General features: G+C 35.2%; 1 protein-coding gene across 1 annotated transcript in view; it reads left to right on the top strand.

Moving 5' to 3' along the window:
• WDR33 (WD repeat domain 33) overlaps positions 1 to 24,887 on the top strand; it is a 107,059-nt gene that overhangs the window by 69,884 nt on the left and 12,288 nt on the right. Inside the window, 8 exon segments of the mRNA XM_078146787.1 lie at positions 13,077 to 13,203; positions 14,758 to 14,912; positions 15,070 to 15,148; positions 15,625 to 15,735; positions 16,324 to 16,418; positions 18,850 to 18,936; positions 19,332 to 19,471; positions 24,542 to 24,694. Coding sequence (XP_078002913.1) covers positions 13,077 to 13,203; positions 14,758 to 14,912; positions 15,070 to 15,148; positions 15,625 to 15,735; positions 16,324 to 16,418; positions 18,850 to 18,936; positions 19,332 to 19,471; positions 24,542 to 24,694 — 947 coding nt within the window.

Genomic DNA, 24,887 nt, shown 5'->3' on the forward strand with positions numbered 1-24,887 from the left:
ATCAGGAGTATATGAGGATTCTTATGAAATACCAAGATTCAAAATTGTTTTTATTTCTTTTGCTATAAGCCTGTTCTACAGAATTTTTTATTTCTTGCTTTAGATTTGTTTCATCTTTTTCCATTTGGTTTAAAAAGTCTCTATTACTACGTTATCATTTTACATTGTTCCTGCAAGGAACAATACTGTAGTAATCTACTAAAGAGCACCTCCTCTTTTGCTTCTGTCATTTTGTTTTCCACCTGCTCCTCTTTTGTTCTTAACAATGAGCTTTAACTGTAACTGTACTCCTTGGTTGGGTTTTTTCTGATACACCAAGACCTGGAACTTATTTATGTTTTATTATTAGTACAACTCTAAAAGCTAGGAAGTACACATGTCATTTAGGAGTTCTTTTTCTCAAAGCATTTAATTTGGAAAGTACTGTGAACATTGTGTGTGTTTTATTTTCCTGTAGTCTTAACAATGTTAGACATTGTTACCATGTTTCCTTTGATTTTTTTAAAATTTTTCATTGTCCTGCTGGGTTTTTTTTTTGTTTTTGTTTTTGTTTTTTTGCTTTCTCTTGCTTAGAAGACGTAGAAGGATAGGGTTTCAGTTTGTGTTACATTTTTCTTTACAAAAGCTGTCAATGCTTTTCTTACTACCAGTAAATTAATTGTTAGATTTGGTGTGCTTATAAAAAGTTGAGAAACATTTCTAAGCAAATTCATACATTTAGTCAGTTTGAAAGAAAAAGATCTCTTATTTGTCTGAATTACCACAAGCTGTTTAGGGATACACAGCTACTCTAAGAATAATGACAAAAACCCTTTGGAAAGTTGCTATTGCTATGTAGTTTCTGGAAGGAAAGTTCTGTGGAAATTTTCCTGTTTTTGTTCTCTAGTTAAAAATTAATTAACTTCATGCCCCTGATGGCTTTGAAGGACAATGCAGGAAAAAAATTCAGATAGCATGATGTAGTTCTCAGATTTATCCTTTCTAACTTGAAACTGCTTATTACTACTGAATAGTATAGGGAAGATGTGCACTGAGATAGTCTGGCGCATTCTCAAACTCACTGGTACTTTTACATTTTATCAGTTTCAAATTTTCTAAAATAAGTAGTAAAGATGCAAGTATGCTCTGAAATTTCGTTTTTATCTTCTCTTTTTACTACACTATGGAGAAGGAAGTGTGTTTTGAATCTATTGGAAAGAGCACAGCAAATTTGGGGTAACGTCTGGGTTTAGGTTCTAGTTCTTTTTCCTGTATGACCCTGGGTGTTCACTTAAACTCTGTCCCTCATTTCTACACCTATTAAAGTGTTATCGTAGATGTTTTCTAAAGCCCTTCCAGCCATAAGCACTATGATCTAAGATGCAAATGAAGTTTCTTCTTTTTATTACCTTTTTCTCTTCCTCCCCCCCCCCCGTATTTATAGTTTTGCTTCATGTAGATTTGGGGAAACTTTAGCTTTACTTAATTTTCGCTCTTTGCTTTCTCCACAATATTAATCTACCCATACCACATATATGGCAGTATCAGATAATGTCCAATCTGAGCCCAAAGTTATGCAGCACTAAGTGCTATGACTGATGTTTTAAATTTTAATTTTACTGATCCACACCATAATTCATTTTAGGCCCCTGACATTTGGCCAGTCCTTATTTACATTGTTGACATAGAGTTTGTCTGTGTCTGTGTGTCTTGTCCGTCCTTGTGTGTCAGTGTGTCCCCTTGTACTTGACCATCCTCTCAAGAAAAAAAATACTTGGGGCAAAAAAATCAGCACTTTCATGTTAATCTGTCTGTTTCCTTAATACATGTAAGTTCTAAGTTTTCTTTTTTTATGTCCTTAGCTAACAACATAGTTCCGTAGAATGAGTGTTAGATTGGGAATCAGCAGACCTTAATTTAAGTACTGGCTCTGCCATTTATTAACTTAGTGACTGTGGGGAAAGTTAGTTAACTTGGTCTTATGCTCATACCTCTTTTGTGCTCAATTTGTACAATTTTCAGAAGCTTGTTTTGTGATCTTGGAAAATTGTACAATTTTTTTAAAAATGGAAAGTAAGAATACAGTCATTAATACCTTACTTTGAGTTACATTTTGATAATTAGATGGTGTTTCTTAAGTGATTCAGAATTAAAATATTAATTTTTTTATTCTTTGAATCATATCCATTTATTTAAAGAGTATATTGCTCTTCCTCTAGTTGATATTTGACTCTTTGGTTGTAATAAAGAAGCTAACCATGGATCACCATTTTATTACCTTCCTCCCTAATTGCAACTATTAAGATTTTATATTGGGGAGGTTTGAGATTTTCATCTTATTGTTTGGAATTAGTTTTTTATTATTGTAATGTTTGATATTTTATTTAGTAACATTATCCCTACCGTTGCTGTACAAAGGAGTACTTGGATTATTTATTTGCTGTTTTCCTTTCTGTATCTAAAAATCATGCTACTGTTTGTAAGAATGTGTAAAAAGGGAACAATTTCCAACTGGTTCTTTTTGTTGATAAAATTACCCCCCTTCCCCCCAAAATAAAATGGGATGAACACAATTTCAAGCCTTGTAAATCTTCTTAAAGTAGTAATTTTTCAGACAGATTTTGACAGAATGCTTGATGTCCATAGGCTTTTCTGTAAGAGAAGTGTAGTTGTGCCACGTATGTTTGAATTTTGTCATTTCTACCAATACTAAGCTTTAACTTCTCACTTATCTTTTAGGCTACTGGGCTTCAAAAAACAACATAGATTCCACAACCATAGAAGGTTAAAAGACCCTAAAACATTTTCTATGCAAACAGTTACTTCAGCTTTGGGTTTTAAAGATGTTCAAGAGACTATGGTATTATTTTGATAGAATTTAGATTTTAAAACTGAATACTATATTAATCATTTATTCAATTGCTATGAATATCATAAATTTAGATATGGTCATCTAATTGGTTTGACTAGAAAGGATTTTTTCCTGCCTTGAGTTTACCGCATAAATTTTTTAAAACAGTGCAAATATATATTAGGGTTTACATTTTTAAAATTCAGATTTTCATCTATTCTGATGATGAACATTTTCCTTAAAAATTTTTTTCTTGAAATCCTTGTCTTTGTTAAATGATATATTAATACCACATTGCAAAGGTTGGTTTTTTTTCCTAGTAGTACTTTTTTTTAATGATTTTTTAAAAAATCAGCTATTTTCCTGTAAGGATACAAGCCAGAAGTGCACTGTTCATGGTAAATGATCAGTAGATGTTTGTTAATTATGATCATGGATTGAAATGAATAAAATCAAAATCCTTTATTACTAACCTGAAATTAATTGTTTATACAGTCTTGGCAGGTAGCTCTTTGCAAAGCTTCATAATAATGGTAGCAATAGCTAGCATTTATTTAGTACTTCAAGGTTTGCAGAGTGTTTTACAAATGTTATCTCTTTTGCTCCTCTCAACAATCCTGTGAGATGGTTGCTATTATGATTATGAAGTATTTAAACATTTCAGTGAAGTTCAAAATGTGCAAATGATCATCTAAGTCTACCAACACCTTTTATGTAGCTAAAACAATAACAAAACCCCTAAGAAAACACTACTTATTTGCTTCTCGTTAAACTAATGAAATAAGCACCAGATCAAATCAAAATTTGAATTGAATCCATTACCTTAGCCATTTGACCTCAAGAATAAAAAAGAGCACTTTGTAGTAATTTTAACCTTAATTTTTCCCCCAAGGTAGAGTCTTTTACTAGATTAGTTAAAAAACCCCACAACTTTAAAGCCCGTTAACTATCACAGGTTTTCTTCCTTAGGCACTACCTGACATAGTTGGTTTATAAGTAAAACTAAAAATATACTTCCATTTAAGGTCCCTTCCAAGTTTTAAATATTGTGATTTGGATCATTTGTTCAGTGTGAAGTATAACTTTGTCTACAGTGAAGAATAAGTGCTTTTCATTATTTAATCTTGTAAATATTTGTAATACCAGTATAAAATAATATGGTCCTAGTTTTCCTTTGAAGGAAAATTTCTCAATTATAAATTCATTTTAAATGGATCTGTAATTTTAAGTGGATACTCAAAGATGCAGATTGAAATTTATCCATAACTTTACATTCTTTACAACTTATCCGTGTTGTCCTGTAAGTCTTCTAAAGCAGGCATTCTAGTTTTCTTGTCCTTGAGTAAATACCAGTGGACTCTTCGATCATTAACCCTTGTTCCAATGTCACACCCACTTTCTTTTCCAGTCATATATTTCTGTGATGATATTCATTACACAATGTCTCTTGTGCAATTCTCAGTTGGGAATGTGTTATAGGCACATGCACATGCACGTTACCCCTCTGCTTTGCCTTTGAATGACCAGCAACTTTAATTCTTTGGAGACAGTGTTATTCAGTGATTGTGGTATTCTGTGATTCAGTTACACAGCATCACTGGAAAAAGAAACTTGTTTTTAAAAGATGGGCTTCTGTTTCAGGGAGAAGATTGGGGTCAGTTAAAGAAATTCAGTTTTCCCATAAGCAATCCAGCCCGCTCGTTTCTCTTTCTATTTTGGGTCTGGTTTATTGTCTATCCTATTCTCTCTCTCCCTTCACCTCATTTCTGTCTGTCTCTCTCTCTCTCTCTCTCTCTCTCTCTCTCTCTCTCTCTCTCTCTCTCTCTCTCTCTCTCTCTCTCTCCATACTGGTGGATCAACTGGGTTGTTCATGAAATCCATATCATAGTCTAAACTAGTAAATATTCAAGGATTTGACATTTCTAATATGACTAGACCAAATTGTTTTAAATGATTATAGTTCTCCTTTAGGAGTTTCTGTAATGTTCTACAACTTGACACAGTCAGCACAAGGTCATCTGCAGTTTGGAGTATCAGAAAGAACTTCCTGTTCATGGGATTATATATTTAGAGCCTGATGGGACCTTTGAGGTCATCTAGTTCGGCTTCCATATTTAACTGGAGCCCATAGAGTGACTTGTCCCAGATCACACAGGTCAGAGCCAGAATATAAAACCATATTGTCTGACTCTTTGTCTGTGGCCCTTCTCATACCTTCAGGGATGTCCTTGATGAATATGTAAGTACACAGATATTTCGTAGAATGGGACATAGTAGGTTTCTGTCCCAGTAGTTATTAGTATTTTGTTGGTCACTTTGGATAGAAATAAAATTTCTAAGATTTTTTTCCTCTTATAGATGTATCTCTGAACTCTGTTCCTCAACATCCTAAATATTGTGATGTGTCATGCAGATGTTTGCTTTATTTGATACACTTTCACTGTTCTTCCCATCTTCATTTTTTTGGGTACTATTTCTGTTTTTTTCATATAGTATATCTGGTACTATGATTTCAAATATAGTAGTTGAACTATAATTGTTAGAGAAAATAATTCTTTTCCATTTTTCCCTGTTATATGTTTATTTTGTTTCTTCCATTTTCATCTCATTTATTTGCATCACTTCTAAAATGAGGAGATTAGGATTAATTCATAGAATCACATACTTCTGTGCCTAAATGGTCTGTGGGGTCCCTTTCACTCCTAGAACTGTTATTGTATTGTTTTCCAAGTTCAAAATCAGATAATTTACTTAGAACTTTAAATCAGTTTTCTGTAGGTGATGATATTTTAGATTCTTAAATATATAGCTTGAAGAGATTTTTAAGAGATTAAGTGACTTGCTCAAGGTTGTACGGGTAGTTTCATTTTTCCCATGCTTGAAGTTATGACTGAAAATTTAGGTAAGAAGCTTTGGTGCAAATCTCTGCAAGCAGAATACCTAAAGATTGCTATTTGTGGATGCATCCAGGAATCTGTCGATCACTTTTTGAAGCCCTTGTTCAAATTCTCACTTTTCATAATTTCTGTGGAAATATGGGTGAAGCCACAGAAAGTCTCCATAGCTTTTTAGAAGAGCTTACCCTGATGGCAGTCTGTATATCCCTAAATTTTTAAAGCCATAGCTTCCAAACACTGCTCTTTACATGATTTTTAATTCAGCTAGTAATATAGTCATAAATGAATATTCATCAATATATGCTCTTTGGTCATTAAATTGTTCTTAAGCTCTTTTTAATAGTTTCTGTAATGCTCTTGACCATCTGGAAGACAAGTTCTTAGAAATTTACGCACTCACTATACATTCAACTTTAGTTTCTTCATCTGCAAAATAACAATAATGATAATGATAGAAGTTAGCATTTATATAGTTCCTACTATGTGCAGACACTGTGCCAAGTACTTTGCAAATATCTCATTTTGTCCTCAAAATACCCCTGGGAAACAGGTGCTACTATTATCCTCATTGAAGAAACTGAGGCAGACAGGCCAAATAACTTGCCCAGTGTCAGGTAGTAACTGTGAGAGCCCAAATTTGAATTCAGGTCTTCCTGACTGACTCCTTTACTACAGTTTAATCCACTGTGCCACCAGCTGCCTGTGGGTGTGAGAACAGCACATACTTTAACAGGTTATAATGAGGACTATATTATTACTGCTGCTACTGCTATTACTACAGTGGTACTTACATATCAAATTGCTCCTTGAAATATGTTTTCATGTTGCCATGGGATTCCTTACTGTTACCTTCATCCCTGTTTTTTGTTTTAGTTACCTACAGTTTTCAGGTGCTTAATATCTAGCTGTCTAAATCATTTAGATTACATTTTGAAATAAAATGCTTGTATCAGTAGGAAGAGCTTACATTCTTAAATGATTCATGTAGATTTCTTCAAAGGCTCTAAATGTGGTTGTGCCTTTGCAAATGCCAATTTAGATAGTGAAGACTATTTGACATCTAAGGAGATGTTACCAGTTTTTAGAAAGCTTCATCTTTTGCCATTAGTATGCTCTTGGGTTTCTTTTCATCATAATGAGAAATAACCATGAGTGATCCTGCCCTGCTATTCTTCTAAAAGTTGGCAGATTTTTAATTCTAAAAAGGAAAGAAAAATAATAATAAGTCCTTATAATACTACGTAGACATGTTTCCCTCTCTGGCCACCAACTAGTTGTGTTGACTCAAGCTAATGTCTTCCTACTATCCCTTCCATTTCAAAGATTCACTTTCTTCACCTGTAAAATAAAGGGGTTGCATTAAATTACCTCTGAGGTCTCTTTTAGTTCCAGAGACATCCTGTAATTGTTCCAAAAGTTTATTTGCAAATCAGTAGTTTAGAACTTGGGATAAATACAATTTTAAAATGCATAGATTCCCATTCCATGCCTCAAAAGTTCAAAATAAAAATGAAGTTTAGCAGTTTTGGAACTGTACCTAAGTGTTATTTACAAAATTCTGTGGGAAAATGCATTCATAGTTCCTTAGTTCATTGTGTTCTTCTTTGTCATTGGAAGATGAAATATAGCAGTAACTTGTTAACTCAGCTTACACATAGGATGAAGCATTGATCTAAGTAAATAATTCTTCAGATGTTCTGAATTGGAGAGTGTAGGTCAATTGCTTGAGGATGTGTTAAGGGGGAGAGTGTTGTGCCAGATCTTAGACACTTTAACTTAGACTCCCAAGTTGTAAATTACTGACTTACAAGGAACAAATAATTCCATTACTTGTTCTGTGTATGACAGTGAGTGGCCCAGAGAATAGAGCACTGGACACGATATCAAGAAGACCTGAGTTCAGATTTGTCCTCAGACACTTACTGGCTCTTTCCTAGGTGAGTCACAACTTCTATTTGCCTGAGTTTTCTCATCTGTCAAATGAGACTAATAATGGTACCTCTCATCCATGGTTGTTGTGAGGAAAAACAATAAGATAATATCTGTAAAGCACTTTGCAGCCTTAAGCACTATATAATTGCTAGCTATTACTACTACTATTATTATAAGGAGGAGGAGGAAAGAAAGAGTAGGTCAGAGACTGCATGGAAGTATGATTAATTTCCTTCCCCTTTCCCTCTTAGGTCCAATAACCTTTTTTTTTTAAAGTGTGCCTAATGAGTAGCCAAAGAAAGAATTTTTTTTAATATGCCACCTTTTTCCCCTTTCACCCACAAAGTACTAGTCACTTTGCAGAATATTGTTAATGAACTGATATCGCCACAGTGTCAATTCTTTGACCATGCCAACTAGTGAAATACATCTGAGTGATAGTATCCCAGTGATGGCTAGAAAGTGGAAGAATGTATTAAGAATCATGCATTTTTTAGGGGCAGGTAGGTGGCACAGTGGATAGAGCGCTGGCTCTGGAGTCAGAAGGACCTGAGTTCAAATCCAGATTCAGACGAGACACTTGACACTTACTAGTTGTATGACTCTGGGCAAGTCACTTAACCCCAATTGCTTTAAAAAAAAAAAAGAATCATACATTTTTTAGAACAGCTTGAAGTTTTGATTTGACTGTTGGCACTTTAAATGTGAGATCCTTGTCTAGTGATCACTGAGTAATCATACTGCAGGAGAAGATGAATCTTAATAATTTTGACTTTCTAACGATAAAGAAAACCAGAAGAAAGAAGGTTGCAGCTTAAAGGTGCTCCTTGGAGAGGCAAAGAAAGGAGTTGATTTTATGCTGTGCTCAAAGGCAACAAGAAGCATTATTTCTAGGAACAGTTGGTCATCCTGTATTGCATGCTGATAATAAATATTTTCAAAAATACCATGAAAAAAATTGTAACTCATGCACCAAATTGGTTGTAGAACATTAGGAAGTAGAGAGAACTTTGTGAGACCCTCCAAATTATATGAGCATACTCTCTAATACCCTGACTTAAGGGAAGGTATTGGAAATTAAGAGAGCATGGGGAGAAATATATCAGAAAGCATGGGCCAGAAAGAAATGACAAAAGGCCAAAAGCTTATAGTGTACAGAAAAATATGACATCATTACATAATGAATTCTTTTTCTGAGAAAAAAAATTAGGCAACATACATGGCAAGCAGTATAATGAAATTGGTTATGTTTTAACAGGAAAAAACCCTTATTGTGGAAGTCACCCATGAATTAGCTGTCTGTGTACTGTCAAGCCCGTTCATTTGGTTAAGATCAGAATTACAAACAAATTAAATTAAAAACAAAAGACAGAATAATCAGAAAATAGATAAAATTTAACCAATTCTGTTGATAAATCAAAGTCAAGTGATCTTGAAAAATGGATAACGGACAGCAGAAGTGAATGATGTGACGACAATTATAATAATTTTATAACATTAAACTAGTGTAAACCAATTGCCATGTCAAAACCAAAAAAACCTAAAAAACCCTTTGGATGCGAAACACTTCACTTACTTGCCAAGCAGAAAGAGATGCTAACTAAAGTCATTACCGCTTTAGAATATGATCTCAATTTTGAGATCTTATGAAAAAATAAAATGATTCAGTATGAGTTATATTACCTCATAAAACAAAGAAACAGTAGAGGATAAAACCAGTTTGCCAAAACACTGGAAAGAGCTCCAACTGAGAAAAATCAAGCCAGGGGTTTTTAAGGATGAAGATGCTAAGGACAGCAACAAAAAGAAAAATGGAAAAGATCTACAAAGGTTTTCTTAATGAATTTTTTTAAATCGTTAAGGACAATGCAATCAACACAAATGAACTTTTAGTATTATAATAGTGGATGTGCTTATGGAAGAGGTGGAAATGGCCAACCAACTGGAAAACCAACTGGGTTGAACCGAGTGTGCACACATCCATGTTTGTGGCTACAGAAGAGAGCTGTAACAATTCTAAGGGTTGTTGACAGATAATTCGCAAGTTATCCAAAAGATACCAAGGCTGAGAAAACAATCTCACCTATCCACCTGTATTTCTACATTGCCATCTGTTTAAAATCTTCATGAGAATTATATACAATTGCATCACCTTGATAAGATTATCAGTAGAAAACAAGCAGACTTTTACAAGTAATACAACATTAACATCTTTGTAAATATGATGTAGAGTAGAGGTGTCATGCTTGTACAAAATCCCCAAGTGCAGCCAGAACCAGATTAATTGGCAAATGTTTAACAAAATGAAAGTAAACATGACATAGATAACATAATTTGTGGCTTTCTAAGTCAATTTGTGGCTTTCTGGGATTTGTTTCTTTTTCTTTTTTTCTTTTTTTTTTCCCCAGGCAGTTGGGATTGAGTGATTTGCCCAGGGTCACACAGCTAATAAGTGTCAAGTGTTTGGTCTGAGGCTGGATTTGAACTCAGTTCCTCCTGACTTCAGGGCTGGTGCTCTATCTACTGCGCCACCTAGCTGCCCCTGTGATCTGTTTCTATCTGAGTTTGACACCACTGACGTGGAATATAAGCTCCCACTTTGCTTTTATCATTTAATGAAAAGGCATTTGACTTGGTAGAGCAGAACACTTTAAAAACTTTCTTGTAACAAGTAATATCATTTATATATCAAAATTATTCAAGATTCATTTGAAGATACAAGAGAAGTAACTTGTTCAACCATTCTCTGATAACAAACATCAGCTAAGGCATAAAGCAAGACAGCATATGCTTGCCAAATGTGTTTGCCATTGGAATAGAAAAGATCTTTTGCAGTGTGAAGGATTCCGTGTGGATGGTGAGGTCCTTCAGATGCTCCTGTCTGGAAATGACATTGTGCTGGTTGCATCAAACCCCAGAGGATTATGGGGGAATCTGTAACCCTCTAAAAGAGTTTTGTCTGCTCATCCACATAGGAAAGATCAGTGGATGAAGAATGTTTGTTGCCCACATTATGACATGCAGTTCAATAGAGCTTGTTTATCAGTATGTATTATCTGGGACAGGCAATTCAAGTGGATAGTTAGTTGGGCCAAGAATTAAACAGGAGATGGAGATCAGGCTGGATTGCACTGTGACTGGGAAACTGCAGGCTCTTTGGTAAACTTCATCTTCTACTGGAAACAAAGGCCTCTCTTTTTAAAAACAATATTCTACTAGTATACCATTGCATTAGAGTACAACAGAGAGACATGTGCTGAGTGTGTATAGGCTGCAACATATTACCCATGAGCAACTGTAAAGACTACCAGGACTAAAGGTGTCATGAAGGAAATGTATGATAAGAGAAGATAGGCTGGTCATGTGATGAAGGATGACAAGTAGATAGCCCAAGTGCTCCAATGGTATCCTCAGGGTGTCAGGAAAAAGCAAGGAAGGCCCTCAGTGTATTGAATATACCACTTTTCGTAAGCTTTTGTGAAATGGCTAATTGTTGCATAGGTTGGGCAGCTGTGGATGGATTGCAACCTGCATTCTTGGAGGGAACATTCATATTCATGAGATTTTAGGGTTGTTATAGGGAGGAAAGATCATGGATATATCACCCCTGATTAATAACTGGTGGGAATTGATGGAATTGGATGATTTACACACTTTTGGAGTCGATTCAGATAAAAATGTTTTTGAGTGATTTTGAAATGCAGTAGTTTCTTTTGGATATACACTTTGTTCCCAATCAGTACCCAAAGGTTAAATTTTTTTAACCATTTTTCCTAAGAGTATTCTAGTCCTCAGAAAATTAGCTGTATGCATAGACCTACTTTATATATATATATAATATATGTGCTCCTGTAAATAGAATTTTAAAAAATCAGAACCTGTTAATGTAGATCACAGTTTCCCAAGTGAAGACTTAAGTATTATGGGATCTTCATTTGACAGTGGTGCCTGACCCTTTAAGCTTCTCTGTACTATATGTCTCATGGTCAAATAGAAGGAAGTGGAGAACATCGTATTTCAATTTTTTGTTTACTTTAATTAACTTCCTCCTTTTGAGTAAGTGCAAATAATACCACTTTTATAATCTTCCCTTTTTCCTATTTTTTTTTCTTGTCCTTATCTTTTTCTCTTGTGTTTCTTTCTAAAGTTGAAAGATATTAGTGGCTATGCTTAAAATTGGGAGTTGGGAGAGAGATGGGGAGATTCCTAATTATTTTTTAAATTTAAGTTGCAAGTAAATATTTTCTCTTTTAGTAAACTTGCCATTGAAAGGAAATTTGTCATATCTTTTAGTTTGTTTGTTTTTAGGCATTTGGGGTTAAGTGACTTGCCCAGGGTCACACAGCTAGTAAGAGTCAAGTATTTGGTCTGAGAACGGATTTGAACTCAAGTCCTCCTGACTTCAGGGCCAGTTCTCTATCCACTGTGCCACCTCGCTGCCCCAAATGAACGAGTTAATTGAAAGCTTCATTTTTTTTTTTTTGCTTTTAGGCAATTGGGGTTAAGTGACTTGCCCAGGGTCACCCAGCTAGTAGGTGTCATGTGTTTGGTCTGAGGCCAAATTTGAACTCAGGTCCTTTTGATTTCAGGGTCCGTGCTTTATCCACATATCTCTTTGTAAGACAAAGAATCCTTCTACTTTTTTTTTAAACAACTTTGTAAGTCTTGATTTTCATATATTGATTTTTCATTTAAGAAACATTCAGCATGGCCTAGTGGATAGAGACCTAGCCTCAGAGCTAGGAAGACCTGGGTTCAAGTCCTGCCTGTGCTGTCAGTGTGACTTTGAATAAGTCCCTACCTTATCAGGACTCCAGGCAACTCTCTATGAGAGAAGCCACATGGTAGAAGAGTATTCCTCATAACAACCTGGGCATTCCTTATAACAATGAATTAAGAGATCCAGTCCTTAACATATAAAAGAAGATGAAGCAAGCATTTTACACGATGATGGAAAACTTTGACGTGTTTGACATGACGGGAAAATAGTTATGAACTAATTAATTAATAAACTGTTTTGACAAGAACACCGTCTGTGATGCAGAATGAGCTGCTTATGCCTTATTTTTACACCTTAATAAAACTTGGACCAGTCTGTCAAAGAGCCTCAATTCTACTACTAGCTAGTGGGAATGCTACGTAGTTAGTCTCATGTTGCTTTTATGTGGCTTTGTCCTACGGAGGGATGAGCAATTCCGGATTCCTAGCACCATAAGGTGCTTGACTATTAACGAATGATTTTGGAATGATAAGACCAAAGATGTCATCTCCTAAAAATGAGATTTAGGGTCATTTAATGCTGAAGTGAAAAATAAATGTTTAGAAGGTCCCTTCACATCTTCTTATACTAAGTTAGATTGTAACCCTAAAGATTTTTAATTATTAAATTATTTAATTGACTTTTGTGTTTCCAACAGGGCATGGTGCAGATGTGAAATGTGTAGACTGGCATCCAACAAAAGGTTTAGTAGTTTCAGGGAGTAAAGACAGTCAACAGCCAATTAAGTTCTGGGATCCAAAGACTGGGCAGAGCCTGGCAACGCTGTAAGTGAGAGGAGCAAAGCACTCTTAATTTATCAGTTTGTTTGTAATGTTTAATTATTTCTCATTGGCAGATTTTCCTGGAAAGGTAAGCATGGTGGTTTAGTGAAATAGGATGCTTTGGGGTTAGTTTGGATAACAGATTTGTTTCATTAGCTTTTTGTATTAAATATTCTCCATCCACCGTGTGAAACAAACTTTTGTTCTGTCTTCCACATTTGTTTCAGTTTGAGTGATGCCAATTAAAGAATAATATTACCCATACAGTTCATTGTTTCACTTACCTGTTTATCATTGAACAATGGGAGGTGTAATCATTTATGTTAGTTACCAGAAAAAGCACCACTTTCTTCTTACTGTTCCTTCTGATAAGATGTCATCTTTATATTTGTAGCCCAATTATTATCATGACTGATGAGCATTTCATGAGCTCTTGTTGGAGTTACATGGGCAGATTTGTATTATAGACAGTATCTGCACTATAATAAGAATATGCTATAGGCACTGTTTGGTAATATTACTACAAATAGCTGACATTTTTGTGTCACTTTAAATATGTTGTTTCATTTGATCCTCACATTTCCACTGTGAGATAGGTATCATGGGTGTTATCTTCATTTTACACATGAAGAAATTGGGTTTTGTAGGCTATCAACTTGCCCATGGTCACACAGCCAGTAAAAGTCAATGATAGAATTTGAACTCAAGTTTTCCTGATTCCCAGTTCAGTACTCATTATACTACTTCCCTTAAAATCTGAGTAATAAAGGACTTTAGAGGTCTTATAAGATCAAATCCTATCTATAACAGTATTCTGATAGTCAGAGTGAATTATCTTACATGTCATGTAGATTGGTCTTAAGTGTCCTGTAACCATGTGGTTAAGTCATCAAGGGCAGTGTGACAGAGTAGAGTGAGGAAGTATATCTCTCCCTGTAAAGGATGGGATTTGGAACATTTCCTATAGCATTGGACCTGGAGTTGAAAATTCCTTTGTTCAGATCTTGCCTCAGACGTTTATTGACTGTATGACCCTGGGCAAGTCACTTAACTTCTCTAACTCTTAATTTCTTTATCTCTAAAATGGGGATAATAATAGTATCTACTTTCACATAGTATCTACTTCACATTTGTGAGGATCAAATGTGATAACATATGTAAAGTACTTTTTAAGCTTTAAAGTATTAGATCAGTGTTAGCAGGTACTATTTATTTCTTTGTTCATATGCTCTACAAATCAACTTTTTACTTCAGATTGAAGCTTTTCTGCTCTTTAGGCTTGTTAATGCAAAACCTAAGGGGTTTCTCTGGAGTTTTTCCATTTAGTTTCTTAGCTGTCTTTCCAAAAACAGACTTCTACTACCTTTGGTATCTGGAAGTAAATAATGCTGGGGTTCAAATTCCTATAATAAATGCTCAGTTTATTAGTTTTAGCCACATACCCTTCTAATCTTGGTCCTGTTATTTCTTAATTGAAGAGGTAGTTATCTTGTTTTGTTATGTTTTCTTAAATTTCAGGGACACTGCTAATTTGTTTCATTGGTAATTTGTTTCTAGACATGCCCATAAAAACACTGTTATGGAAGTGAAATTAAATCTCAATGGCAATTGGCTGCTTACAGCATCCCGGGACCACCTCTGCAAACTTTTTGACATTAGAAATCTAAAAGAGGAGCTTCAAGTCTTTCGAGGGCATAAGAAAGAAGCCACAGGTCAGTGACCACATTTGTAATTTTTGATCATGATGCTATAGATAATCTATAGCATTCTCAACCGCCTAACTTGTTGTTTTGATCTTAGTTCAAAGAGACTCCAGCTTTATCCAATGTATTCTTTGTTATAATTGTTTCTTTGATTTGTGTTTTACAGCGGTAGCCTGGCATCCAGTTCATGAAGGTCTTTTTGCTAGTGGAGGATCAGATGGTTCTTTATTATTCTGGCATGTTGGGTATGTGATTATTTCCTGAGAAAATTTATAATTTTGTGAGGATGATAGAACTAAAATGCAACTTTCCTACTCTGTGGCTCTGTATTCTCTGTCAAATTCTGCATCTGTAAATATCAATTTCTAAGCCTAGCCTAGGATGGAAAATTTAAAATCTCTTTTGTTATTAATGTTTGAGAAGATAGAATATATTATTTTTGTGTTAGAGAGTATATTAGTATTATTTCTTAATATCAGATAAAATGTCAGATTTTTTTATTCAGGTATTACTTGTATTTCATTAACACATACATGGAACTGTCGATAAACCAGGGAGAAAATAGCATAGTGTCTGGCACATAGTACATGCTTAATAAATGTTGACTATATGCTGAAATAAGCATATTGAAGAACAGTTTAAGAAAACAAAAAGAAAATGTCTGTTTTCAACTTATGTGAAAAAAATTTACCTATATAATATTTTTATATTGTGGTTTTAGGGTAGAGAAGGAAGTAGGTGGAATGGAGATGGCCCATGAAGGAATGATCTGGAGTTTAGCGTGGCATCCTCTTGGACATATTCTCTGTTCAGGATCAAATGACCATACCAGGTAATTTTAGGTACTAAGAAATTGCAAGGAATAACTTTATCTACATGATGGCAATGAAAATTATATAATTGCATGACTCTAGGTTTTATTTTATATTTTAATACAATATTGTGTTTTATAGTTATTTTATTCTTTTAAACTGATCTTTTTAACTTTTTAATTGCTATAAGAGGTTGGCTGTTTGGGAGGGGGAAGATGAATGTGTGTATGTTATGTTTCAAGAGTCTTAGTGTCATTTTAAGCTTTAATCACTTAAGGCTTCACTAAGGTGTTTCAGATACCCTGTGTATGGAGGAATGTTGGTAACTTAAACAAATGGTATTAATAAAAATTAAAAGAAAAAAATAAAATCAATATAAGACAGGGATAACATAAATCTTTTTTCTCATACCTGTATCTCTAATTTTTTCACATGTATTTAAAACTGATTTGGACTAAACTAAAAAAAGACTTTGTATTTACTGTTTGGGTTTTAAAAGGACAATCCCTCCTAAGAAAAAAAAGTAGTAAGTGCTAGCCTTATATTTGACTTCTTAATACCCAGAAATAGAATTGAAGCCATACTTTTTTTCCTTTTTCCTTGCATAGCAAATTCTGGACCAGAAATAGACCTGGAGATAAAATGCGGGATCGTTATAACCTGAACCTACTCCCTGGAATGTCAGAAGATGGAGTAGAGTATGGTGAGTATAACTCATTCCTCTTTTTTGTGCAGCTGCAGTTTTTCAAAATAATGTCATGAAGAAATTTGGTGAAAGAAATGGGTGACACAGTCAAAATTAGTTTCTGCTCTGTAGTTCTGGAAACCTTTAATTTACCAGTGAGGAAGTGGTATGGCTTATCAATTGGAAATGTGCATAGAAATTTACTGAAAGACAGTCCTCTGATATCTCATCATAATCTATTTCTTGCTATTACTTTCTGTTCCACATTCTTCCTAAATCTGTTCTTCATCCTCATTCTGACTTTCAATCCCTGTATCCCCTCAGTACTATATCAGATATCTGATGTGGCCCTATTCTTTTTCTGTCTTCTCAATTCTTGACTTCTTGGTGAACGAGTTCAACTCTGCCCTATCTTCTGCTGTTGAATCCTTTGTTCCCTTTTCTTATCATTGATCATATCTTGTCAAACCTCATCCCTGGATTACTTCCTTTTTAAAAAATTTTATTTATTTATTTTTTTACTTTTTTAGGCAATTGGGGTTAAGTGACTTGCCCAGGGTCATACAGCTAGTAAATGTCAAGTGTTTGGTCTGAGGTCGGATTTGAACTCGGGTCCTCCTGTCTTCAGGGCTGGTGCTCTATCCACTGTGCCACCTAGCAGCCTCCCTGGATTACTTTCACTATCTCCCTCCTTCATTTTTGCTCACTTGTGGCTGAAAAGAACTGCAGTCAGTCATCTCAACTAGACCCTTAATCCAGCAAAGCAATCCTACTTCTCCCTAATTGACTTAACACTTTGGCTCTTCTCCTTAAGTCTCTCATTCCACTTCCTTCTCTGTTCCTCTTTATTCAAGACTTCTTTTCATGCTTCGCCAAAAATATAGGGGCCGTTTTTCAAGAACTCCCTCTTTTCCACTCTTCATTTCAATAGTCCTCTGACATCATTCCCTATTATCTCCTCTTGCACTCTAGTCTTTGATAATCAGGTCACCTTTTCTCCTTGTCAAGGTCAACCCTTCCACATGTACCTTTAATCTCACCCCTTCCAATTTTCTCTAGTAAATTGCCCCTACCATCATCCCCACTTTTTAATCTTCATTCTTTATTTACCTGTTCCTTTCCCACTACCTACAAACATGCCAAAGCCTTCCCCATCATTGTAAAACCCTCACTAGTTCCAGTCATGCCTGCCAGCTATTGCCCTATATGTCTCTTCCTCTTCTTAGCTAAACTCCTTGAAAAAGCTGTCTGCACTTGGTAATTCTATTTTCTCTCATTACACTCTTAATTTCTCTGCAGTCTTGTGTTTGATCTCATCATTCACCTGAAATTGTTCTCTCCAAAGTTGCTAGTGACCTTTTACCTAGCAGATCCAATGTCCTTTTCTCTATCCTTTATTATTGTTGATCTTTTCAGTCTTCTTTGCTGAATTTCCATCTATGTCATGTCCCTTAACTATAAGTGTTCCCCAAGATTCTATCCTGGATCCTCTTCTTTTCTGTCTGTATTCTTTCACGTGGTGACCTTTCAGCTCTTAATTTGTTCAACTATCATCTCTGTGCAGATTATTTCTGGATCTGTTTGTCTAGCACTAGCCTTTCTCCTGAGTTCTAGTCCCATATCACTAAATGCCTTTTGGACAATTCAAAGTGGATATCCTCTGGGCATCTTGAACTCAACGTGTCCATAACAGAACTCATTTTGCTCCACAGATTCTCCCCTCTGAAGTTTCTTATCGCTGTTGAGGGAATCTCCATTCCCCGAGTTTGCAACCTTAGTGTGATCTTGGACGCCTGTATCTCGCTCAACCCACACATCCTAATTGTTGCTCAATCTTATTGTTTCTACTTTCACAACATTTTTTATATGTTCCTCTCTCTCTACTCACAGTCACCATCTGGGTTTAGGTCCTTGTGCCAATTGTTGCCTTAACTATTGCAATGGTTTTTAATTCAGTTCTTTATATTGAATATTTCCCCACTCTACTTTTAACATATGTGTGCCTTGCTACACACTCTGTGGTCCATCTATACTCACCATCTTGCTGTTTCTCAATGAAACACTTCTATTTACCATTTTTGTGCTTTTGCATGGGCTTTCTCCTATTCCTGGAATGTTCTTCTTCCTTGCCACTGACTTAGAATCCTTGGCTTTTCTTCCTTTTGTTTTTGGTTTTCTTTAAGGTTCAGATCCAGTCACTTCCTCTGAGAGGACTTTTCCAGTCTCCACAGTGCTACTTCACCACTAAAATTTCTGTCTACTCTGTATTTATTATATATGTGTTGATTTATGTTGGTTGTTTCCTCCATTAGAATATAAGCTTCTTCAGAGAAGGGATTGTTTTTTCCTTTGTATCTGTAGGTCTTAGCCCAGCATTTGGCATAGTAAATATTTACTAAATCCTTCTTGGGTAATTGCTGATTGATTAATAATATGTTGTTATCTGCAGATGACCTTGAGCCTAATAGTCTGGCAGTTATTCCAGGGATGGGAATACCAGAGCAGTTAAAACTAGCAATGGAACAAGAACAAATGGGTAAGACATGGAAATTATGCATAGAAAGCTTACTTTTGTTTTTTTTTTAAATTTTTTTTTGGTGAGGCAATTGAGGTTAAATGACTTGCCCAGAGTTACACAGCTAGGGAGTGTTGTGTCTGAGGCCAGATTTGAACTCAAGTCCTTCTGACTTCAGGGCTGGTGCTCTCTGCCCCAAATCTTACTTTTGAAACCATTTTGAAGGTATTGGCCCCATCTCTTTGGTCTCCTTAAATTATAAACTCATTAAAAATGGTATCTTTAACAGTAGGTCCCCAAGAGCACTGGTAAATGTCATCATGATAAACTCTTTCATAAAGGTAGAGAAATGGGCAGCTTTTTTTTGTTTATTTTATATATGAGAAGTTCTGAACTTATTATCTTCGTGCTTACAGGGAAAGATGAGTCAAATGAAATAGAAATGACCATTCCCGGATTGGACTGGGGAATGGAGGAGGTAATGCAAAAGGACCAAAAGAAGGTGCCACAAAAAAAAGTTCCTTATGCAAAGCCTATTCCAGCTCAGTTCCAACAAGTAAGTATGGGAAAATCAATCTTTATTTATAACAAAATCTGTATACAGTGATGAGATACTTTTTTAAAAGCACTATTATTAACAGTTAATCTCTTTGAATTGTATTTGACCTGTTGCCAATAAAAATATTATTTCTCTTATTTTATTTAAGCATTCATTTAAAAATTTTCAGCTGCAAATCCCCTTCCTTGCTCCAGCCTCTCCCCATTGAAAAGGCAACCAATATGATTCCCGTTAAACGTGTGAAGTCATGCAAAACATTTCCATATTGGCCATGTTGTCCCCAAGGTGAAAAAAAAAAAGGAAAGAAAAATAAAGTGAAAATAAATGTGCTTCAGTATACACTTAGTTCATCAGTTCTCTCTCTGGAGGTGGATAGCATTTTTCAACATGAGTCCTTTGGAATTGTCATGGATCATTGTACTAATCAGGGTAGCTAAGTCTTTCATAGTTAATTATGGTTACAATATTGCTATTGTATGCAATGATCTCCTGGTTCTGCTCACTTTACTTTGCATCAGTACATATCAGTCTTCCCAGGTTTTTCTGAAACCATCCTACTTGTCATTTCTTATAGTATAATCATATTTCATCACAATCATGTAACACAGTTTGTTCAGACATTCCCTGATTGATGGACACCCCCTCAAGTTTCAGCTGTTTCCCACCACAAAAAGAGTTACTCTAAATATTTTTGTACTACATGTACAAAAAGGGTGTGTATGGTCTTTTCCCTTTTTCTGATCTTTTTGAGATACAGACTTAGTGGTATTACTGCCATCGAAGGGTAAGCAAACTATATTATAAAAACAGTAATCATCAAAACAATCTGGTATTGGATAAGAAATAGAGTGGTGGATCAGTGGAATAGATTAGGTACACAATATACAGAAAAAATGACCACAGCGATCTACTGTTTGATAAATCCAAGGATAAAGCTTTTGGGACAAGATCACACTATTCAATAAAAACTGCTGGGATAACTGGAAAGCATTCTGGAAGAAACTAGGCACACACCAACATCTCTCACCATATATCAAGATAAGTTTAAAAATAGGTACATGATAAGGATGGTTATCATAAACAAATTTAAGGTGCGTGGAAAAGAAGGGAAGAATTTATGACCAAATAAGAGATAGTGAAGATCTGGGAGTGGGGTTAGTGGGGGTAGTGGGGGAGGGGAAGAGATGATGAATAATTTTGATCATATTAAAAGGTTTTTGTACAGGTAAAACCAATGCAGCCAAAATTAGAAGGAGAGCAGGAATGGGGAAAAAATTTATGTCAAGTTTCTCCAATAAGGGTTTCAATTTCTCAAATATATAGGGAATAAAGCCAAATTTATCAAATAAGAGCAATCCTCAATTTCTTGAAAGGTCAAAGACTACAAATAAGCAGTTTACAGAAGAAATCAAAGCTATCAGTAGTCATATGAAAAAAATGCTCTAAATCATTATTTATTAGAGAAGTGCATATTAAAATAACTCTGAGGTACCATCTTATATCTCTATCCTATTTTTCCTCATTATCCTTCTTTCTATCTTTTTACTCTTTCCCTTCCTCAAAAGTCTATTTTACTTCGGTCCACTGGCTCCCTTTATATGTCTTCTTTCTTATCACCTCCTCCCTCTGCCGCTGTAATCCCCTTTCCCTCCAACTTTGGGTAAGAAGGATTTCTATACATATGTGCGTGTACACACACACACACACACACACACACACACACACACACACACACACACACACACTCACACTCTATTCTTCCTTCTTTGAACCAGTTCATATGACAGTAAGGTTCAGGCATTGCCCAATCCCACTATTTTCCCCTTCATTGTAAAAACCCTTCCTTGTACAAGTTGCCTATTCTGTGTGAGATAAATTTCTCCATTCTTTCTCTCCCTTGTTCCTTCTCCCAGTGCATCCCTCTTTCTGACCCTTCCATTTTTCTTTTGAGATCATTCCAATATGATCAGCTCACACCAATGCCTCTATGTAGACTTTGTCTAATAAGCTGTTTTAATGATGATAATCTTCTTGGGGGTTGTATGTATGATATTCCCATGTAGGAATATACAAAATTTAATCTTAAGTCCTTTATGATTTGTCACTTATGTGTGCCTTTTTATGCCTTTCTAGAGTTTTGTGTTTGAATGTCAGATTTTCTATTCAACTTTGGTCTTTTCATCAGGAATGCCTGGAAATCCTTTTATTTCATTACATTTTTTGTCCATTTTTCAAGAATTAAACTCAGTTTTGCTGGGTAGGTGAATCTTGGTCATAATCTTCATTCCTTTGCTTTCAGGAATATCCTGTTCCAAGCCCTCTACTCCTTTATTGTGGTAGCTGCTAAATCTTGTGTAATCCTAATTGTGGCTCTACGATATTTGAATGGTTTTTTTTGACTACTTGAAACATTTTCTCCTTGACCTGGGAGCTCTGGAATTTTGTTATAATATTCCTGGGAGTTTTCTTTCTGGGATCTCTTTCAGGGGGTAGTAGATTTTTACAATTTTAGTTTTCCCCTCTAGTTCTAAGATAGCTTGGTATTTTCCCTTTATGATTTTTTACAATATGATGTCTAGACTCTTTTTTTGATCATGGTTCATATAGTCCAGTGATTCTTAAATTTTGTCTCTTCTATCTGTTTTCCAGGTCATTTTTTTTTCCCAATGAAAATTTCACACTTTCCATTTTTTTTATTCGTTTGACTTTGTTTCATTTTTTCTTGATGTCTCATGTAGTCATTAGCTTCCAGTTGACCAGTTCTTATTTTTACCTTCTTCACTGAGTTTTTGCACTTCTTTTTTCCAGTTGGCCAATTCTGTCTTTTAAGGAGTTATTTTCTTCAGTGTGGCTTATTTTACCTCTTTTACTATTTGGATAATTCTGCTTTTTCAGGATTTATTTTCTTCAGTATTTTTTGTGCCTCTCTTACCAAGCTATTAATTCTCTTTTCATATTTTTTTTTGTATTGCTCTCATTTCTTTTCTCAGTTTTTTTTCTCTACTGTTCTAATTTGGTTTTTAAGATTTTTTTTTTGCTTTTTTTTAAATCTCTTTCTTTAGCTCTGTTAGTAATTCTTGTTGAGCTTGTTTCCAATGTGCAATATTTCTTTGAGGCTTTGCTTGTAGATATTTTTTTAAGTCATTATCTTCTCCTGAATTTTCCTTGAGTTTCCCTATCACCATCAGAGTTTTTTATTATCAGGTTCTTTGTTGTTGTTGTTGTTGTTGTTTTATCATTTTTCTAGCCTATTTCTTGAATTTTGACTTTATGTTAGAATTTTGCTCTGTGCCACTGGGGTAGGGGTGAGGGTAGGGTTACTGTCCCAAGCTTTAGGCTTTTTTGTCCTACTGTTGTTACAGCTAATTCTGGGGGCCTGTAAATTTTCAGTACTTCCAAGGTGGTGTGATGTGGGGAGAGGTGTGGTCACTGCTCTCCTGGTCTCCTCTCTGGGCCTTGCTCAGGTAGGGCTTCAGTTTTCTTATGTTCACAAATCCTCTCCTCCCTACAACTATGAATTGTACCCAGGTTGGGCCTTTGCTCCCTTGTGACTGCCAGGTCTCCTCCTCTTCTCCGGAACTGTGACCTGGAATTGAGTAATGGGCAATGGAGTTGCCGAATGGCACCTGGTCCTGTGCCCAGTACTAGCACAGGCGTCCACTGTGAATCTTTGTTGTTAGATATTGAGTCCCTTTATTATTTCTGGGCGGTGAGTACTCCTGGTACAGTGTTGCTGTTATACGACCTCTAAGACCCACAGGCGATATTGCTACTGTACTGTGTTCCTGATTAACCCCCACTGCAATGCTACTGACCTCTCCTGTTTCAAGTTGTCCTGGGCTGGAAAAATATGCCATCCCGACCTTTTGTTGGCTCTGCTGCTTTAGAATTTGATTTGACTTGTTTATTTTAAAGTTTTTTAAAAGGAAATGTTGGGAAAACTTGGATAGAATGCTCCCTTTATTCTACCATCTTGGCTTTGCCTCCCTTAAAAAAATGTTCTCATCTGCTACAAATTCCTTTGGAGAATTCTCATTGTCATCTGTGTACATCATCTGTCTACATATTTTGCTTCTGTTTGACCCAAGTTATTAATTACATTTGTGACAAACTCTTACTCTTGCTGTCATTTATGTTATTGTAGTCATTATGTATATTATTCTCTTTGTTTTACCTTCTTTTAGCGTAGTTCATTCAAGTCTTCTCGTGTGTTTTGGAATTCTGCATATTTGGCATTTTTATGATATCATAGTATTCCGTTGCATTTATTTTTTGTTTTATTTTAAAGACTTTTATTAAAGCCTTTTGTTTTTGCCTAACATTCATTTCCAGGTATTCTAACCTCCTCCAGGGCACTGTCCCTTCTAACAAAATAAAAACAGAAGTAAAATTAGTTCTGGTTACTTTGCCCCAGTTCAAAGCCTTCTTATTTTTCTGAACTCCTAGTTGATTTTTTCATATAGCTCGGTAATATTACATTCTTTTCCTATGCCACGTTGAGGGGACTCCATTTTTGTTTCTAGTTTGTTATCCAATATGCTGCTCTTTTGTTGTCTATAGTATTTTTTTTCCTGGAAACTGGCCATAAACCTTTTACTTCAGCTAGTTAACTTTTTTTATTCTCCATTCAAACAGATCTAGGCTGTACTTCCATATCACTAGGGCCTTAACAATAGGGAAACAGATAGCTTAAGCTGACATTATTTATATCCTTCTTATAAATTCTTTAGCTTTTCTCCTATACAAAGAATATGAACCCATTAATGACTTATAGATAAACTTTATATAATAGACAATCATGGGTTTTTTTTTAAGCTTTTAACAGATTATTAGTTTCTAATTAGAAATATGCATATCCTAGGTCACCTAAGGATTAGTATTAAATAAAAGTGTTATACCCCGGTGAACTGAACAAAGTCCAATTCTTCTGAAGTGCATCACTGGCAGTGCAGAATTTTGTTATTAATTGAATACATATAGCTCATACATAGCAGGTTTTGTTTTTAACGTAGTAATCAGGTTTTGTTTTGTTTTTTAACTCTTCTCTCTTTTTCTTCATCTTTTTAGGCCTGGATGCAGAACAAAGTTCCAATTCCTGCCCCAAATGAAGTACTAAATGACAGAAAAGAGGATATTAAACTTGAAGAAAAGAAAAAGACACAAGCAGAAATAGAGCAAGAAATGGCAACATTGCAGTACACTAACCCACAGCTTTTGGAGGTATGTGAGAAAGCTTCAGGTTTTCTTCATGTTTAACAATCAAGTGATATTCCTCTTTCTTTTACGGTGTCTTGTGAATATAAAAGTCAAAAGAGGGGAAGGAGGGAAGAAACTAAAATGTTAAAATAGAGTGTTATTATTACATAGTGTTTAAGTCCAACCAGCCATCTATAAAGCATTTTAAAGGTAGTGT

This window comes from Phascolarctos cinereus, unplaced genomic scaffold, assembly GCF_003287225.1.
Source record: "Phascolarctos cinereus isolate Bilbo 61053 unplaced genomic scaffold, phaCin_HiC Scaffold_726;HRSCAF=1367, whole genome shotgun sequence".
Lineage (NCBI taxonomy): Eukaryota > Metazoa > Chordata > Mammalia > Diprotodontia > Phascolarctidae > Phascolarctos > Phascolarctos cinereus.